General features: G+C 38.5%; 1 protein-coding gene across 1 annotated transcript; it reads right to left on the bottom strand.

Annotated features, from left to right (window-relative positions):
- Window positions 1–1,114: 1,114 nt before the first annotated feature.
- Window positions 1,115–6,334, bottom strand: LOC117471714 (interleukin-17F-like). The gene is made up of 3 exons (XM_034116907.1): window positions 6,181–6,334; window positions 5,874–6,070; window positions 1,115–2,638 (listed from the first exon to the last, which is right to left on the bottom strand). Exons 1-3 carry the CDS (start codon window positions 6,205–6,207, stop codon window positions 2,401–2,403), a joined length of 462 nt encoding a protein of 153 aa, XP_033972798.1. The 5' UTR covers window positions 6,208–6,334; the 3' UTR covers window positions 1,115–2,400.
- Between the last annotated feature and the right edge of the window lie 11,155 nt (window positions 6,335–17,489).

Here is a 17,489-nt window from a genome sequence, read left to right as displayed (position 1 = left end):
GTTGACTACATACTGTATCTTCTGCTGCAACGTGACCTGAGGTCCAATCACTTCAACAACCATGATATTTATTATGTGTATGTAATGAATGAATGCAGATTTCCTAGAATTCAGCATACTCTGTGTACAGTTTATAATACTCTGGTGAAATGTGACAATTGTATCAGGGAAGAAGCCCTAAGGGAAGTACAAGGGTCTGTTTTACTTTTTCAGTTTGTACTCCTTGTTGTCATGCAGAGACACCATGTTGACCTTCTGTGAACTGCTACTGAATAATATGACACATTTAAGACCTCAGTGTTTCATTTTCTGTTCTTCGTGTGTGCGAAATAAATGGGTGAGAAAATTGTTACTTACTGATAAATACAACATAAAGTCGGCTAATAACTCGTGATACATTATTATTGGTAAAAGAAAATCTATAAGCTAACCAACATAAACTATACAGTAAAAGAATAAATACAAATATTCTTATTATTAGCTTCAACAATAAAGTAAGGTGACTAGGTGTATAAACTTATTGATCATTCATTATAATCCAATAATATAATTTATATTATTCTGAAATAAGCATAATTCTAAATAATCAGTCATCTACTTAGTATTTTTAAAAGTATTTAAAAAAAAATATATTTTCATGCTAATACTTTTGTAAAAGTAATAGTCCTGGATCCAAAATCCGGATCATGTTATTCCCCTACATTTTGAAATCACATCATAAAAAAAATGCTTTTTCAAATAACATTTTGAAACAGTTTTGGAACATTATTTTCTCCCGTTGTTTTGGACAGAGCATTTTGCTCAAAAACATTCCTTATCATCACATTTGAAATCTGAACACAATGACATTAAACACATATTTTTAAATCCATTCGGTCCATCACAAATACATGTCCATACATCATAGGAAAAAAAAGATGGCATGTTAAGTTGTCTCGCCAGAATGTAAACAAACACAACAATAAATACTATAGTTCATATTATGTTTTTATTATTAGTGTTTTATAACAGTTCTTGGGTAGTGCAATACAAATAAGCAGCCAGTAGTAGAATTTGAACATAGTATATATATATATATATATATATATATATAAATATATATATATATATATAAATATATATATTGCAGCTTGGCCATCGATAACTAATAGTTATTTTAGATGAAAAATAGAAAATAGTATAAAAGTGCCAGTCGAAAGTACAAATACTTTATAAAAAATAAAAGAGTGCAAGGCAATCTCTCAATACATCTAAAGTAGTGAATGAACTGTTCACATCTGTAACCTGCAGAGGTGTCTACACCCTTCATCCAGCAGAGGCCAACATTCACAGTTTTAAAATCAAGTAACTTAATTCACTGACACTGTCATAGTTATCAAATCTTCATTACATTTGATCGCAATAAAATGACTCTATAAATAAAAAAGTATGCTTTAGAAAAGAAATTAAATAAAAAAAGTATTCCTGAACTCATTTAGCTGAACGAGTCTTCGTATGAAACACAAAACACATATTCAAAGTGTGGTTGAAAAATTAAAGTAACTTTAACATGTGTCTAATACTGTCCTTTTTATAGCTTGGCATTTTGAGAGAGACGTGTATTCTCTTTTTAATAGCACATGAGATTATCAATAGTCACAGCTGATTATTTAAATAAACAAGTTAAATGTATTGAACAATTAACTGAGCTTTAAAGGTGCTTGTCATTTACATACATGCACATTTCAGATGTCTATGAGTTATACAAAAACTCTGCTCTAAACTTCTCACATGGTTTTATTTACGTATCCCTTTATTCCTCTAAATGGGCCATCATTTAGTAAACAAACATCCTGCTGCACTGAAGAAGACTTGAAACGAGACCATAAAGTCATTAGGGTAATAAATCAAGTGAGAAGTAGTCTCACAGACTTATATTAGACTTATCTTTGCCACCAGTGGAGTCGCCCCCTGCTGGCCATTTGGAAGAATGCAGGTTTTAGTAAGGCTTCACTTTTCCTGGCAGCATGAACCTGATGTGATCTGTACACACGATAACAAAAAATCGTATATAGAGACTATTTGGAAGGACTGGACCCCCAGGTTGGGAATCACTGGACTTAAATAGCAAACATATACGTGGAAATCTGCCCTATCTCAAGCATGTAAAACAGTAACATGCTGCTCTAACATTGATATATTGTACCAGTATCTGGTACAGCATTAGATATTGGAGGTCCGATCCTTTCTTAATGACTCTTTATATTTACAAATGAGTTACACCGCTAATAACCTACCATCCCTGTCTTTACACATGTCTGGTGTAATTCCTATTAGTTTGAGGAACTGAACCCACAAGTTCTGCTTTCACTTTAACTTTAAAAAAGATTCTGCATCATGTGATCAGGATAGTTTCTTTGATCATTTAGTGTAGCTGGGCACAGCACAAGTGCAGGCTACAGGGACAATGATAGAATCCCGTTTGACCCTGTATCTGTCTGGGTGTCGTTTGCATGGAGTCTTCCTCATGATGGTCAGCTTAACACGCACAGGAACAGAGTTGTAGCTCATGTCTTCACGCTGGTTGATGAAGCAACCTTTATAAAGGCACTTGGCAAAGGGGATCTCATGAGGAAACCTGTTGTCGTCTCGGGTTACACTGATGGGAGACAATCAGATTGACAGACATGAATAATCAGAATGATTTCTGTTTGTAAATTGTTCTTTACTGTCTATGTGATGATACTGACCCTAGCCCAGAAAAGTCTGTTCATAGGACAGATTCACAATTTATCAGAAACTATAATCCCATTTCCAAATGTACACTGAAAGAGTTAATAGTATTTGGGCAGTAAACACTCAGATGTTCTACTTGAGCAAAACTAGCAAGAACACGGTGAAGAAAAACATTATTTTTTAAAAGAATGACACAATTGCCCTGAGTTGATTGGAGGTTATCCAGATCACCTGTTGGCCCCTAATTAAGAACCGAGAGCCAGTGGCGGCTCCAGAGTATTTGTGTTGGGTAATCTATGGTAGGGCTAACCCATACAGTGGTGGGGCTCAAGTCAGTATTTGCAATGTAATTACATACTGTACACCAGGGGTACTCAAACTTTTTAATTAAAGGTCCACTTGTGAACTTTATACAAGGTCACTGGTCCGGATCAATGCCAGTAAAGTCACCCCCCCCCCCCGGAGCGGAGCAACGAAACTGGTTCTTACGACGCTCTATGCATGGGGCCCCATTGAGGGGGTTTCCCGACATGTCGTTGCAGTAAATTAAAGGGTGTTTCATGTTGTCGTTGCTGTGGACCTTCTTAATCTACTTTCTTTGGGGGCCCCCTTCTTGTCCAAGCACTTGCCTGCCTTGCCTGTCGGCAAACGGCGCCCCTGTAATATACACACACACATTCAATACATACATACAGTATGATGGCTTGAACTAGTGGGAGAAATGGCACTATTTGTCTGTAGCCAATGCCTTGAACACAAGACGCGCGTACACAATGATGCACATATATTTATCAGAATCTGAATATTTTTTTTTTTTTTTATAATGGGACACAGGGTTCGGTCCGGATTGATTTGCAGTTCGGTCCGGATCCGGACCTTGGTCCGGAGTTTGAGAAGCCCTGCTGTACACGCTATATCGCCCCCCTTGACAGTGAAACGCCACGCGTGAGGTTTAGATTATTTCCCTGTCTCAATCCAAATTGAACTGTATGAAATAAAAAGGCACATTTGTCTTGTAGTAAAGACTAGAAAAAGAGATTTTTTGAAATACTAACATAAAATACACATTCTGGTACTCTCTTGAGAAGAAAAAAAAAAAAATCTATTACTACACATTTAAAAAAATGAATGCCATTTTTGTTTTTTGTTACTTTGTTCTGAAAGCTGAACCTGCTGCTCCTCACAGGAGAGAAGAGGGAAGAGGCTGTGTGCATTACTTTACATTGTGGATAAGGGTGGATAGCCCCCATTGTCCTGTGTGTCAAAATGAAAGACAGCCCACACACCTATCAATCATCAAACCGTGGGGTCTTATTTCATTACGTGTTGTATCGATGTATATAGAGATGTACTACAGCAAAAGTATTCTCTGTCGGGACTTCCTGCAACAACACCACGCCGTTATCGTGATTCTGATTGGCCAGAAGACATTATCAAAGATGTTTTATTGAGAAGACGATCACTACGTGACAAAAGTTTTCAAAACCGTTTCTAGTCTTCGGTATTTCCAGACAAGTGGCTACTGAAATCAATCTTACTAACTGCTGTCTGTGCAATTTACTCTGCGCGAGTTGGCGGACTTTATTTTGCTTACTTTAACATCATTTTTCATGGAGGGGCTAAGGTGGGGCTAAGCCATTTCTTGGTATGGCTGTAGCCTACCCCAGCCATACCCTGGCGCCGCCACTGCAGAGAGCACCTGGATGCATTTCCCCTCTCGTCCAATCAGGTTGGACGACGCCCTTTCTTTAGGGCTTAAAGGCCCTGACACACCAGGCCAAAATCGGCCGTTTTCGTTAGTCGGACGACGAAGCGTGCCCTGTCGCCCAAACTCAATTTGGTGTGTCCCGCACCGTCGGCCGTGACACGCCTTATTTGGCCTTTCATGGCTGACGCATGGCCGATTCAACATGTTGAATCGGCCATGCGTCGGCCACAGGCAGTCGGCCAAAGAAATCACTCTGATTGGCTGTTCAGCTAGCGAATCAGTGCATGAGAAGCGAAATGGAAGTGAGGGACGTAAACAAACGATTTAAGCGGTCTTCCACAAGCAACACTCCAATGGCTGATAGCTCCAGTACCGCACGAAACATGTTTTCGATGGACGAGAGTGAAAATGGAACGCACACGCTATTTGTTGTTTGTTTATATCACGCAGTCTGTTCTTCTTCTCTGTCTTCCGGTTGTTGCCTCTTTTGAATGACGAATACACACTACCGCCGCCTGCTGGTAAGGAGAGTTATTGCCACTCACGCATGCGCAGTTCGTACGTGCTCGGCATGGCCAAGACGCAGGAGAACAGGGCGACGCAACAGTCGGCGTCGGCGAGTTCTCTGGTGACTGCTTGGTGTGTCAGGGCCTTAAGAGAGGTAGAGAATGGCAGCTTTCTTAACTGTTGTATATTAGCATTCTGAACCCAGCTGTAATAAAAAAAAACAGGGCAGATTTTCTTACTATTCCAGAAATAGTTTATGCTTGCCTAATGGTAACCTAACATCCGCAGGGCTGATATTAACTCATTTATCCCTCCATTCATACACAATTCCTTACTATAAAAGAGGCATTCTATTATAATTAGTAGAGGAAATTTGGGGATTTGTATTCAGGATTAATTTTTGCAATTTTGAATAACTTTTGAGATTTGTTTCTCAGTCAATATTTATTTTTGCTGTTTGGAACTATAGTTCTCAAGTTTCTTCCCAATTATCTGAAATCGGGTTTACAATTTGTATTAAGGTTTTAATCTATTATTGTTTGAACTTTATAATCATAGTTAATTAATAATGCTTGTTTAATAAAGTTAAACACCATTTTCACTATTATTTAATTGTTTATATTTACTATTACAATTATGAAGTACCGTAGGCTATGTATGATTTGGAAATGGGCCATTCTGAGTACTTTTATTAGTATAAGTATTTGTATTTTCTTAAGTACGCTCCATTGATATATTGAATACAGGACATTTACTTGCAACATTTATGTATTGCTATACTTTTAATTAAGTAAACATCTGAATATGTTACACTGCAGTAATGTTAAAATGAAGAACACCTCTTTTTGAGAGACAGTGATTCTTGCTCAGTCATGATAACGGTAAGCGCTTTTGTCCTCCTGCGGTAGCCGTAGCTGCATGTTGTCACTAATGATCCACTTACCTGTAGACCCACGGGGACAAGGAGCGGTTCTGCAGAGATTTTTCAGGGAATCTCAGGTTGCTCCGGTTGTGAACCAGAAACCTTTCAGCTTTCTGGTTCACGTCGTTCACAGACATGCACTTCAACTTGGGTTTCAAATCCCCATCAGCAGAGGGAGAAATGAAGGTATTGAAGATCAGCAGCAAGCCGATGGAGATCTATAAACATTGAGATACAAAATATTAAAAACAATGTGGACACTTCAGCTCACAATTTTCAGGATGACAGCAAATCTTGTCTCGTGCGCTTTGGTTCATTTTCATATTACCGTTTGTAGACTGACAGATGATGTCATGTTGAACCCGGAGAGGTGCGACTGTGCCCGGCCGCTCCATTGCAGCCAGTATATATACACACACTATATTTGCGTATGAGGGCTGCTCAGGTTTGAATGGACAATCAGAGTATTTCCTCCAGCTGAATCACTGGGTGTTTCTCAATGTCGAGGACGCTTCCTTGGTAGGGCTCGGTAGAATTCCAAGGAGCCTGGACATTGGAACAGTCCTTCGGCGGGACTCGATGACGTAGCATCCTTGAAATAGTGGCTCTGGAGCATCCTTCTTTAACATTGAGAAACACTCACTGCCTCCGAGAAAGAGAGGAACGTGAGCACCCCCCCCCCCGCACCGGGTTGGTTGTCTCTGAAAAAAACAACAATCATCCTTTATGTAAATGATACTTTACACACAGGGTCTGCCATATCTGCTGAGCATGTTGGGCTGCATATTATGTTTTTAAATGGCTGTATGTTATTATTATTATATATCTGTTATTATTATTATTTACCGTGCAAATAAAAAAACAATAAAGATTAAAATAATAATTGCAGGAACAGCAAATGAGCATATCTCTACGGCAAAGAAATACATATTTTAAAATATTATTTATAACCTTTTTAGATCAATCTTCATTTGTTCTATTTTTACACTCCTGTTTTCATTAGCACCAGACTACAGTATTATTGGGACCATTATTGGTACATTACTGCCATAATTTGTGTATATCAAGAACTTACATGTTATCCTATGTAATCATAACTAGTGTATTTAGATATAATATGATTACAAGCTTATGGAAGAGTTGTATTTGTTGCAAATACATCAATAAACACAGATTCTTGCATTCAGTTTATTACATGGTGTTAGACTGTGCATGGTTCACAGGCCAAATAGGATATACTATATAAACTCTTTGTTCACCGTGGAGTCATAAGAAACGTTTTTTTCACTTAATTCAAGGTAACAGAAATAGTATTTCTTGAAGTGAAAGACTGATTCTCAATACCGTCTATTCAAAACACAAATTGAACATCATATTATAAATATCAGTTTCTAGCTCTTTAGTTTATTATTATAGTTGTTATTTTTAGTCCTTCTTGTGTCACTACTGTCACTAAATATGCTGACTCTGCCAATAGGAATTTCCCTACTCATTTATTTCCATAAATCATAATGGACCGGTTGCCTTTGATCCAGAAGAGAAAGCATAACTTCCCCTGGACTTTGACCTTTGAGAAAATCCCACAGCGTCACGAGAGAAACATGTGTAATGCAACGCCTTAAAGATGTCCTCCCCCTTTCAAGCTACTCGATATAAATACTCTGCAGCCTATATTTATACACCCAGTGAAAGCTTGGTCACATACTCATTTGGCTCCTTTACTTCCTGATGTTTTTTCTGAAAGTCATCCAAGTTGATGGAGGAAGTAAAAACAAAACACAAAACATAACTTGTCAGACAAGTTATTTTAGATATTTGAATGAAGTCCTTTGTTCATTTCCAGAAAATCAATCCTCAATGTTGTCTTTATATGCTCTTGTTAAGTTTATACTTTATTGCATATTATATTGTTATCTTAGTTTTACTTTCTCTATTCTTATGTAGTACTGGTGTCTTTTTGCTGCTGTAACAATCTTATTTTATATTAAGTGGCGCTAGAAGTAAAGTAAAGATTCATCCTCTGGAGAGCATGAATGCCTTATTAAATTACATGGCATTTTATCCAAAATGTGTTGAGATTGTTATGTCTGGATTAAACTGGGGAATCAACTAGCAAACAGACAAATGCCCAATACAGAAGCAAGCCCCTAATGTGGCTATTGAAAAACATTACCTACAGGTTAGGGCACTTCCTACTTCCTGTTTTGAATTTGAGTAAATTCTCATCAGGAAGGGGGATTTGCCACAGTTCCATTATCATCTTTTGTAAAAAACTGTCTTCATTTTTATGTATGTTTAATTCGGTTTACATTGAGAGCTACTTTGCTACTTTTAGTGCTTTTGGCTATATGATTGAATCCTCCCACTCACACTCAAATCAGTTCTGATTCATTTTGTTGAAACATGTTACGTCTTAAAAAAGATTTGATTTCTCACACAGTTTGCATTAACTTCCGAAACGCCTGCGGTAACTTTTATTCAATTTACAGGTAAGACTCTTTGGGCCAAATTGTGTGAACCTGCTCACCCTAACACCATTGACGTCCTGCCATGTGTCAACAATAGTGGAAGATAAGAAGTGACCTCGAGAAATCAGAGAGAACATTACCTGTGACTCAGCCCAGTCTGTGCCGGACTAAAAAAGTCAGGCATAGAATTAATCACCCAGCCAGGCCTTTTTTGGGGTGTTTTGCTGGTTGTATCGTCAATATACTATTCGTTGCCATGGTGTGCTGGGGTGGAAACACCAACACAAGGGATGCTGACAGGCTGAACAAGCTGTTAGTTGGAGTTAAACAATCTGGAGGAGGTGGCAGAGGGGAGGATGAGGAGGAAGCTGGACTGCATCTAGAGAACCCCTCCCACCCCCTCCATACAGAGCTAGTGAAGATGAGGAGCACGTTCAGACACAGACTCATCCCTCCATACAGAGCTAGTGAAGATGAGGAGCACGTTCAGACACAGACTCATCCCTCCATACAGAGCTAGTGAAGATGAAGAGCACGTTCAGACACAGACTCATCCCTCTTCGGCACAGCACCAAGCGCCTGGGACAGTCCTTTGTGCACAACAAGGGGTCAACAATGTGACACAATTACTGGACATAAAATTCACACTGTTTTCACAATAACTTTTTACCGGCAAACATACATGTAAATATATTTAATATGTGACTCAAATATGTATATATGTTCATTTAATTTATTTCTTATTTTAACAGTTACTTAGTATATCATTTTAATTTGATCTTTAAGTGTATTAATCTTTAATCTTGTGTGAATCTGTGCTGTCCTGTTTGTCAATCTCACCCAGTTGCTAAACTACTGAATTTCCCCACAGGGATTAATAAAGGTCCATTGTATCTTATCTTGTCTTATTTATAGCGCCACTGCCCATAGTGATAGCCCTATAGTTTAGTGGGAATGCTGATACAGCATTCCCACTATATGTCATTCTACGGACAAAATTATTATTATTCCGCCGGAATTTTGCACCTCTTCTCCTCTTGCATTCAACATCGCAGAAACTCCGTTCAAACATCAAAACGTTCAGCTCGGTCGGGAATTGATGGCTATTACTTTTATCATTCATAACTTTCATAATTCCAGAGATACATCCCATAATTCATCACATTTTTAACCATTGAAGTCAATGGAGAAAATCTTCAGACTTGAACAATCTTCATGCGACTTCAACTGCTCATTCATACTTTCACTCAGAAACCTCATTCCAACTTTAAAATGTTACACATCTTTCTGACATTATTCGTGTAACACCACTTTTAAATCTGATTCTTACTTTTAAAGATATTAAACATTGTTCAGACCTTGGTAAAGAGGCTTTCTTCAGATTTTAACATTAACTAGAGTGCGTGATGTCACAGCTATAGAGGGTAGGAAATCTTGAAATGTGCCTTCATATTTTTTTTTAAAACTGCCATAATTCCCAAACCCTACATTCCTGAGACATAACTTTTCATGACAAACGTAGGAAAACATCTCGTAGCTTGAAAAATGACAAATAATTAAGCAAAAATAATTAAACAAAATGCCTCTTGAGGGCATGAAGTGACAAAAAACGTTCAACATGTCTCCATTAAAACCCATTGTAATTTCAGGCTGATATTTCCTCACAGCAGCAGCCGCACACCTTTAGTTAAACTGCCAAAAAGGCCACATTATTAACCCGAAAGTACACAAATATTACACTTCAGATACTCAACTTCCTTGACATGCTTCACGTTTTGAAATTTCACAGATATCTGTTATAGTTCTTCCACAAAACGTTCACATGTAAGAGGTTTATCTCTCATTCAGAACAATGCAAACCTTTGATCTCTACAGAGCTCGTTAGCTCAACTATAAACACCTGTGTAATGGAACACGATGATGTCATCACTCCAACTCCTCTCTCTCTCTCTCTCTCTCTCTCTCTCTCTCTCTCTCTCTCTCTCTCTCTCTCTCTCTCTCTCTCTCTCTCTCTCTCTCTCTCTCACGCACACAATGTTCCAAACGGCCCAAAACTTCACAGGTTTGGTAACGATGCAGCCATCAACGCATCTAATGGCGCGTTTCCACTACACGGCCTCGCTCGGCCTCGCTCGGTATGGCTAGGCCTCGTTAGGACTGGCTCACTTTATGGCGCATTTCCATTACAGTTTAGGAACTGGGGTAGTATCTATAGTAACGCAGTGTAGGCGGAGCCGTGACGTCATCTTCAATGAGAACCCCAGAAAAACAACACAGCCGTTAGCTGTTAGCACTCAGAGCTCACAGCTCCTCATATATGTTCAGAAACTAGACAAAAGTTAAACAAGTACAAACCACAGACTGCCTGTGTCATGGCGAATACAGTCGCTGCTTTATTTATGTCTGTATAGGCCGTTGTTGTGAGTGTGGACGGTCGGAGCATATACTGCGTTAGCTTAGCCAATCTCTATTTAGAAAACACGCATTTTAAAAGGTTTTTCGCCTGCCGTCTGTCTGCAGACTTGACAAAGCATTAATTCATGGTTTTTACTAACCGGTATCAGTATGTTGTTACTTCGGCATCATTTTGAAACGTGTATTACAATTAAATCACGGTCAAATATGTCCATCTTGTTGTAGTTGTAGCCCCCTTGCCAGCGATGCTCTCTCTAGTTTAGCATACTCAGCCCGACTCAGCCTCGTTGTCTCTGGCCCTAGGCCCACGATTTTATGAGGCCAGAAAAACTGTGAATTAGGACCCGCCGGCCGGTACTAGGCCAAGTGGAAACGCAACCAAAGACGGGCCGCTGACGTCACAGCCCTCTTAAACCGTGCTCCGCGCTGTAGTGGAAACGCGCCATAAGCGTATTATGGGGTGTCATCAAATGCCATTGCCATGGCGACAGACCACTCGCCATGAAACACGATGTCGCTGTAAGTCCAATGGACACGGTCCAATCGTCCCCCAATCTTCACTTGTATATCACCGGTCCATGCCTCAACAGCTCTACGCCAAATCTGAAATCTCACCATATGCCGTTTCCATGGAAACGCATCCCTCGTCATAAGACACGATGTCCCTTTAACTCCTATGAAAATGTTCAAAGAGTGCTCAAAATTCACATGTGTGCTAACAGTCCAGCCGTGAAGACATCTACGAGACAGTTTTGAGATTTCTTCAAATGCCGTTGCCATGGCAACACAATGCTCGCCATGAAACACGGTTTTCTCATAACTTCAGTGAAAATGCTTCAATGCTTCACAGGTTTGGTAACGATGCAGCCATCAACGCATCTAAGCGTATTATGGGGTGTCATCAAATGCCGTTGCCATGGCGACGGACCACTCGCCATGAAGCACGATGTCGCTGTAAGTCCAATGGAAACGGTCCGATCGTCCCCCAAACTTCGCTTGTATATCACCGGTCCAGCCCTCAACAGCTCTATGTCAATTATGGGTTTCTTCAAATGCCGTTGCCATGGCAACACAATGCTCGCCATGAAACACGGTTTTCTCATAACTTCAGTGAAAATGTTCCAAACGGCCCAAAACTTCACAGGTTTGGTAACGATGCAGCCATCAACGCATCTAAGCATATTATGGGGTGTCATCAAATGCCGTTGCCATGGCGACATATCATTCACCATCAAGTTAGTTCAAAAATTTGCAGTTCAAATATTCTGCGGCTTTTCCAAGCCTTTTTACTTTCTTTTCTTCACTCATCACACATTCAAGCCCCCAGTGTTCATGTATCATTTCAATCTAAATTCTTCACTTTCTTCTTACACATTACATTTCAGCATAGCAGTTTAGCGTCAGCTTTTCAGCATAAAGCATTCCCACTAGCAATTTCTTCAGGAATTGCATTCTCTAGTTTACATGTAGTACCCAAATAGAAACATATGGACATAGGTTACTATTTTAAAAAGTGTGCAATTGTATTTGGTAACCTATCCATGTGAACATATTTTAAGTGGGGGTGGACCTCAAATCCTCTAGGGGGGTCCGGGGGCATGGTCCCCTGGGAAGATTTTTAAAATGTATTTTGGAATTAAATGCATGAGTCATCAGTCAAATAAAGAGACTAGATATATGGAAAAACCCATATGAAACAGAACTGTATACATTTCAATAATCATATAATCGTAAGAATATGGTCATAACCAATAACATACCATATCCAATAGCAAAACATTGAAACTTGTTTATTTTATTATTTTTCGGTTAATGTATAGTTGTGAGTGTGTCTGGGCTCCTGAACCAGCCTCTCCTGTCTCCCTCCCAAAACTCCTTCTGGCGTAGTCTTTGGGATTTTAGCCTTTGCAGACCATTTACATGCACACAAACCTATACAACAGACCACAGGAAAGGGAAGGCCTCTTTCATACAAAAATTGGCTGAAGTAATGTGTGTGTGTTGGAAATTCAAATAGAGAAAATGTTCTTCTTTTATATATGCTTGTTATACTCTCTATAGCAAATTATTAAATATGTTTCACTAGGTTATCATGATTTCCATGATAAGTAAATAAGTAAACCAGAAAAAAAGTAAAGTTAAACATCGATTTCCAAAGTCAACAGTGAACCTTAAAACTGAATAAATTAAAAAAAATGTCAATCTTGACTAGGTTAGTCTTTTCCTGCAATATCATTGATGGATGATCAATTCTAGCGTCTTTCCAGGGGAATTATCTGTATATAAAAGCATGTTAATGAGGGGGACCAAATCAGTTTATGTGAAAATATGTGTATCCCAGTGTCTCTCCGGGTAATGTTACCTGAGAGGAAATCTTTACCACAACAAAACAAACATTGCCTTTGCTGGGATTGGCTGCCACACTATATCACATAGTTGGCAGGTAACATGAATACAAATGATGTCAGTGGGGTGATGCAACGTCACAGAAATCCCCTCCTCCTCAGTATAAATGTGTGTTGCCTGTCTTTAGACTCACAGAATGAGTTGAATGACAGAGCTGGCCCACTTTTTCGGAGACTCCACACCTTTGTTTAGTGGCTGATGCAACTCAGGACATGCTCTTGCAAACATAGCAGGGTGACACCTACCTGACTATCAGATGAAGCAAGCACAATCCATGCTAAATTTAGAGGTGGAAAGTAACTAAGTACATTTACTCAAGTTCCACACTCAAGTACACATTTGAGGTACTTTACCTGAGTACTTTCATTTTATACTACTCTATACTTCTACGCTACAACATTTTGGGAGACAGTTTTGTACTTTTTACTCCAATACATTTATTTTACAGATTTATATACTAGTTACTTTATAAATTCAGATTTTTACAAACAATATATGAAATACTTTCAAAATATTATTGTTTGGTATAGATTAAACCATTCAACATTATACTTAAGAACTAAAACCACGAGTCGATTAAAAGAAAACGAATTGGAATTAAGAACTTTTATGTTTTGAAATTATTTCCCAGTTCAAGCTTCTTAAATGTGAAGATTTGCTCCTTTTGCAATATAATATTCAAAAATATTTTTTAAATGATTGTTTTTTCTCTGAATACTTTAAGTGCATTTAACAAAAGTACTTGAATACTTTTACTTAAGTTCCATTCTCAGTGCAGTGCTTTTTACTTGAATTTAAGTATTTTTACAGTGTGGTATTAGTACTTTACTGAAGTAAAGTATCTAAATACTTTTTCACTGGTAACCGAGTACATTGACTTAAGTTTAGTACAACCTTGAGGTTCTTTACGTTAGTACTACTATTCCATTCTCTTTATACAGCTACTCTGCTAATGGAGGTAGAATTATGTTTAACTTTAACTTTATCTGAGGGTTACTCTTCAGATTGAAGAGATGAAAAGCTCTTTCTAAGGGTAAATGAAGTATATAAACCTTCTCTTGGATCAGCTGAAAAATGCAACACCACAAATCTAAAACAGGGCTGTTTTTCTGAGAAACTCTAGAAAAGAATTGGGAATTTGATGAATTCTACTACATTAATGCAGAAATAGAGAGTCGTATGACTTACTTCTGCTGTCATAGATTTTTAAGGAAAAGTGCAAGCTGGCCTAAATTGTGCAATGGGAAAGATATGGCTGAACTTTTAATGTAAAACACTAAAAATAAAGTAGAATTGTCAATAGATTGTGAAGAGGTTACCATGTTGATGTTGTGCCAAAGAGGTATAAGTATATTGGATTTTATCCAAATAAGCATTAGAAATTAGCGTGGTAATCTTCTGTCCACTTCAGTTAGTCAGTTAGTTAGTCACAAACAAATCTAAAAAAAAGAACACAGAGTATTGGGGTATTGGTAGAGGCCTTTAGGAAAACTGAGGTGCTCAAAGAGTTTTCAAAGTGGGTATTATCAATCAATCAATCAATGTTTATTTATATAGCCCAATATCACAAATGTTACATTTGTCTCAGTGGACTTCACAGTTTGTACAGAATATCAGTATGACAATACGACACCCTCTGTCCTTAGACCCTCACATCGTACAAGGAAAAACTTCCAGAGAAACCCCACAGGGGAACATGGGAGAAATCTCAGGGAGAGCATCAGAGGAGGGATCCCTCTCCCAGGACGGACAGACATGCAATAGATGCCGTGTGTAAATTGAAAAGATAATACATTTACAACATAGGTAGTCCAAATGTAGTTGGAGTTAAACAATCTGGAGGAGGTGGCAGAGGGGAGGACGAGGAGGAAGCTGGACTGCATCTAGAGAACCCCTCCCACCCCCTCCATACAGAGCTAGTGAAGATGAAGAGCACGTTCAGACACAGACTCATCCCTCTTCGGCACAGCACCAAGCGCCTGGGACAGTCCTTTGTGCACAACAAGGGGTCAACAATGTGACACAATTACTGGACATAAAATTCACACTGTTTTCACAATAACTTTTTACCAGCAAACATACATGTAAATATATTTAATATGTGACTCAAATATGTATATATGTTCATTTAATTCATTTCTTATTTTAACAGTTACTTAGTATATCATTTTCATTTGATCTTTAAAGGTAGGGTAGGTAAGTTTGAGAAACCGGCTCGAGATCGCTAGAATTTGAAATAACACAACCGGAGAAAATCTGCCACTTCCTTATAGAGCCCCTCCTCCAACACACACGAACGCGCACATCACCAATGAGGGCACGAGATAAGTTTGTGCACAGATGGAAGGCTGACAGGCAGGTAGGCCATCCAGTTATTTTAGCCGGGCCGGCTAAAATGATTGGTCGTGCTTTCTACAGTACTACGGCTTCCACAGATTACATTTTTTAATGGATTTTTTGTCAAAGCACTTAAGATATTCATTGCTATCGGGATGTTAAGAGCATTCCATGGAATATAACAAAAAGTGTATCTCGAGCCGGTTTCTCAAACTTACCTACCCCACCTTTAAGTGTATTAATCTTTAATCTTGTGTGAATCTGTGCTGTCCTGTTTGTCAATCTCACCCTGTTGCTAAATTTCCCCACGGGGATTAATAAAGGTCCATTGTATCTTATCTTGTCTTATTTACAGCGCCACTGCCCATAGTGATAGCCCTATAGTTTACATGTAGTACCCAAATAGAAACATATGGACATAGGTTACTATTTTAAAAAGTGTGCAATTGTATTTGGTAACCTATCCATGTGAACATATTTGAAGTGGGGGTGGACCTCAAATCCTCTAGGGGGGTCCGGGGGCATGCTCCCCTGGGAAGATTTTTTAAATTTATTTTGGAATTAAATGCATGAGTCTGTTGCACTTTGAGGGCAAAAATAAAGAGACTAGATCTATGGAAAAACCCATATGAAACAGAACTGTATACATTTCAATAATCATACAATCGTAAGAATATGGCCATAACCAATAACATACCATATCTAATAGCAAAACATTGAAACTTGTTTATTTTATTATTTTCGGTTAATGTATAGTGGTGAGTGTGTCTGGGCTCCTGAACCAGCCTCTCCTGTCTATAAAAGGTGTGTCTTGGAAATATGTGTTTACATAAATGGTGAACAAACCGATGAGACCAATTGAGATACCTTAGACTGCTGCGTCATGTTGCTGCTGCTCGCCTGTAGGCTCGGGGGGGATAGTGATCTGATCTTCACTCAATGTTCTATGTAAATCTGTGGAGTGATGAGCCCAAAACTCCTTCTGGCGTAGTCTTTGGGATTTTAGCCTTTGCAGACCATTTACATGCACACAAACCTATACAACAGACCACAGGAAAGGGAAGGCCTCTTTCATACAAAAATTGGCTGAAGTAACGTGTGTGTGTTGGAAATTCAAATAGAGAAAATGTTCTTCTTTTATATATGCTATAGCAAATTATTAAATATGTTTCACTTGGTTATCATGATTTCCATGATAAGTAAATAAGTAAACCAGAAAAAAGTAAAGTTAAACATCAATTTCCAAAGTCAACAGTGAACCTTAAAACTGAATAAATTAAAAAAAATGCAATCTTGACTAGGTTAGTCTTTTCCTGCAATATCATTGATGGATGATCAATTCTAGCGTCTTTCCAGGGGAATTATCTGTATATAAAAGCATGTTAATGAGGGGGACCAAATCAGTTTATGTGAAAATATGTGTATCCCAGTGTCTCTCCGGGTAATGTTACCTGAGAGGAAATCTTTACCACAACAAAACAAACATTGCCTTTGCTGGGATTGGCTGCCACACTATATCACATAGTTGGCAGGTAACATGAATACAAATGATGTCAGTGGGGTGATGCAACGTCACAGAAATCCCCTCCTCCTCAGTATAAATGTGTGTTGCCTGTCTTTAGACTCACAGAATGAGTTGAATGACAGAGCTGGCCCACTTTTTCGGAGACTCCACACCTTTGTTTAGTGGCTGATGCAACTCAGGACATGCTCTTGCAAACATAGCAGGGGTGACACCTACCTGACTATCAGATGAAGCAAGCACAATCCATGCTAAATTTAGAGGTGGAAAGTAACTAAGTACATTTACTCAAGTTCCACACTCAAGTACACATTTGAGGTACTTTACCTGAGTACTTTCATTTTATACTACTCTATACTTCTACGCTACAACATTTTGGGAGACCGTTTTGTACTTTTTACTCCAATACATTTATTTTACAGATTTATATACTAGTTACTTTATAAATTCAGATTTTTACAAACAATATATGAAATACTTTCAAAATAT

This window comes from Trematomus bernacchii, unplaced genomic scaffold, assembly GCF_902827165.1.
Source record: "Trematomus bernacchii unplaced genomic scaffold, fTreBer1.1, whole genome shotgun sequence".
NCBI lineage: Eukaryota > Metazoa > Chordata > Actinopteri > Perciformes > Nototheniidae > Trematomus > Trematomus bernacchii.
This window is presented reverse-complemented; position numbering and strand designations above follow the sequence as displayed.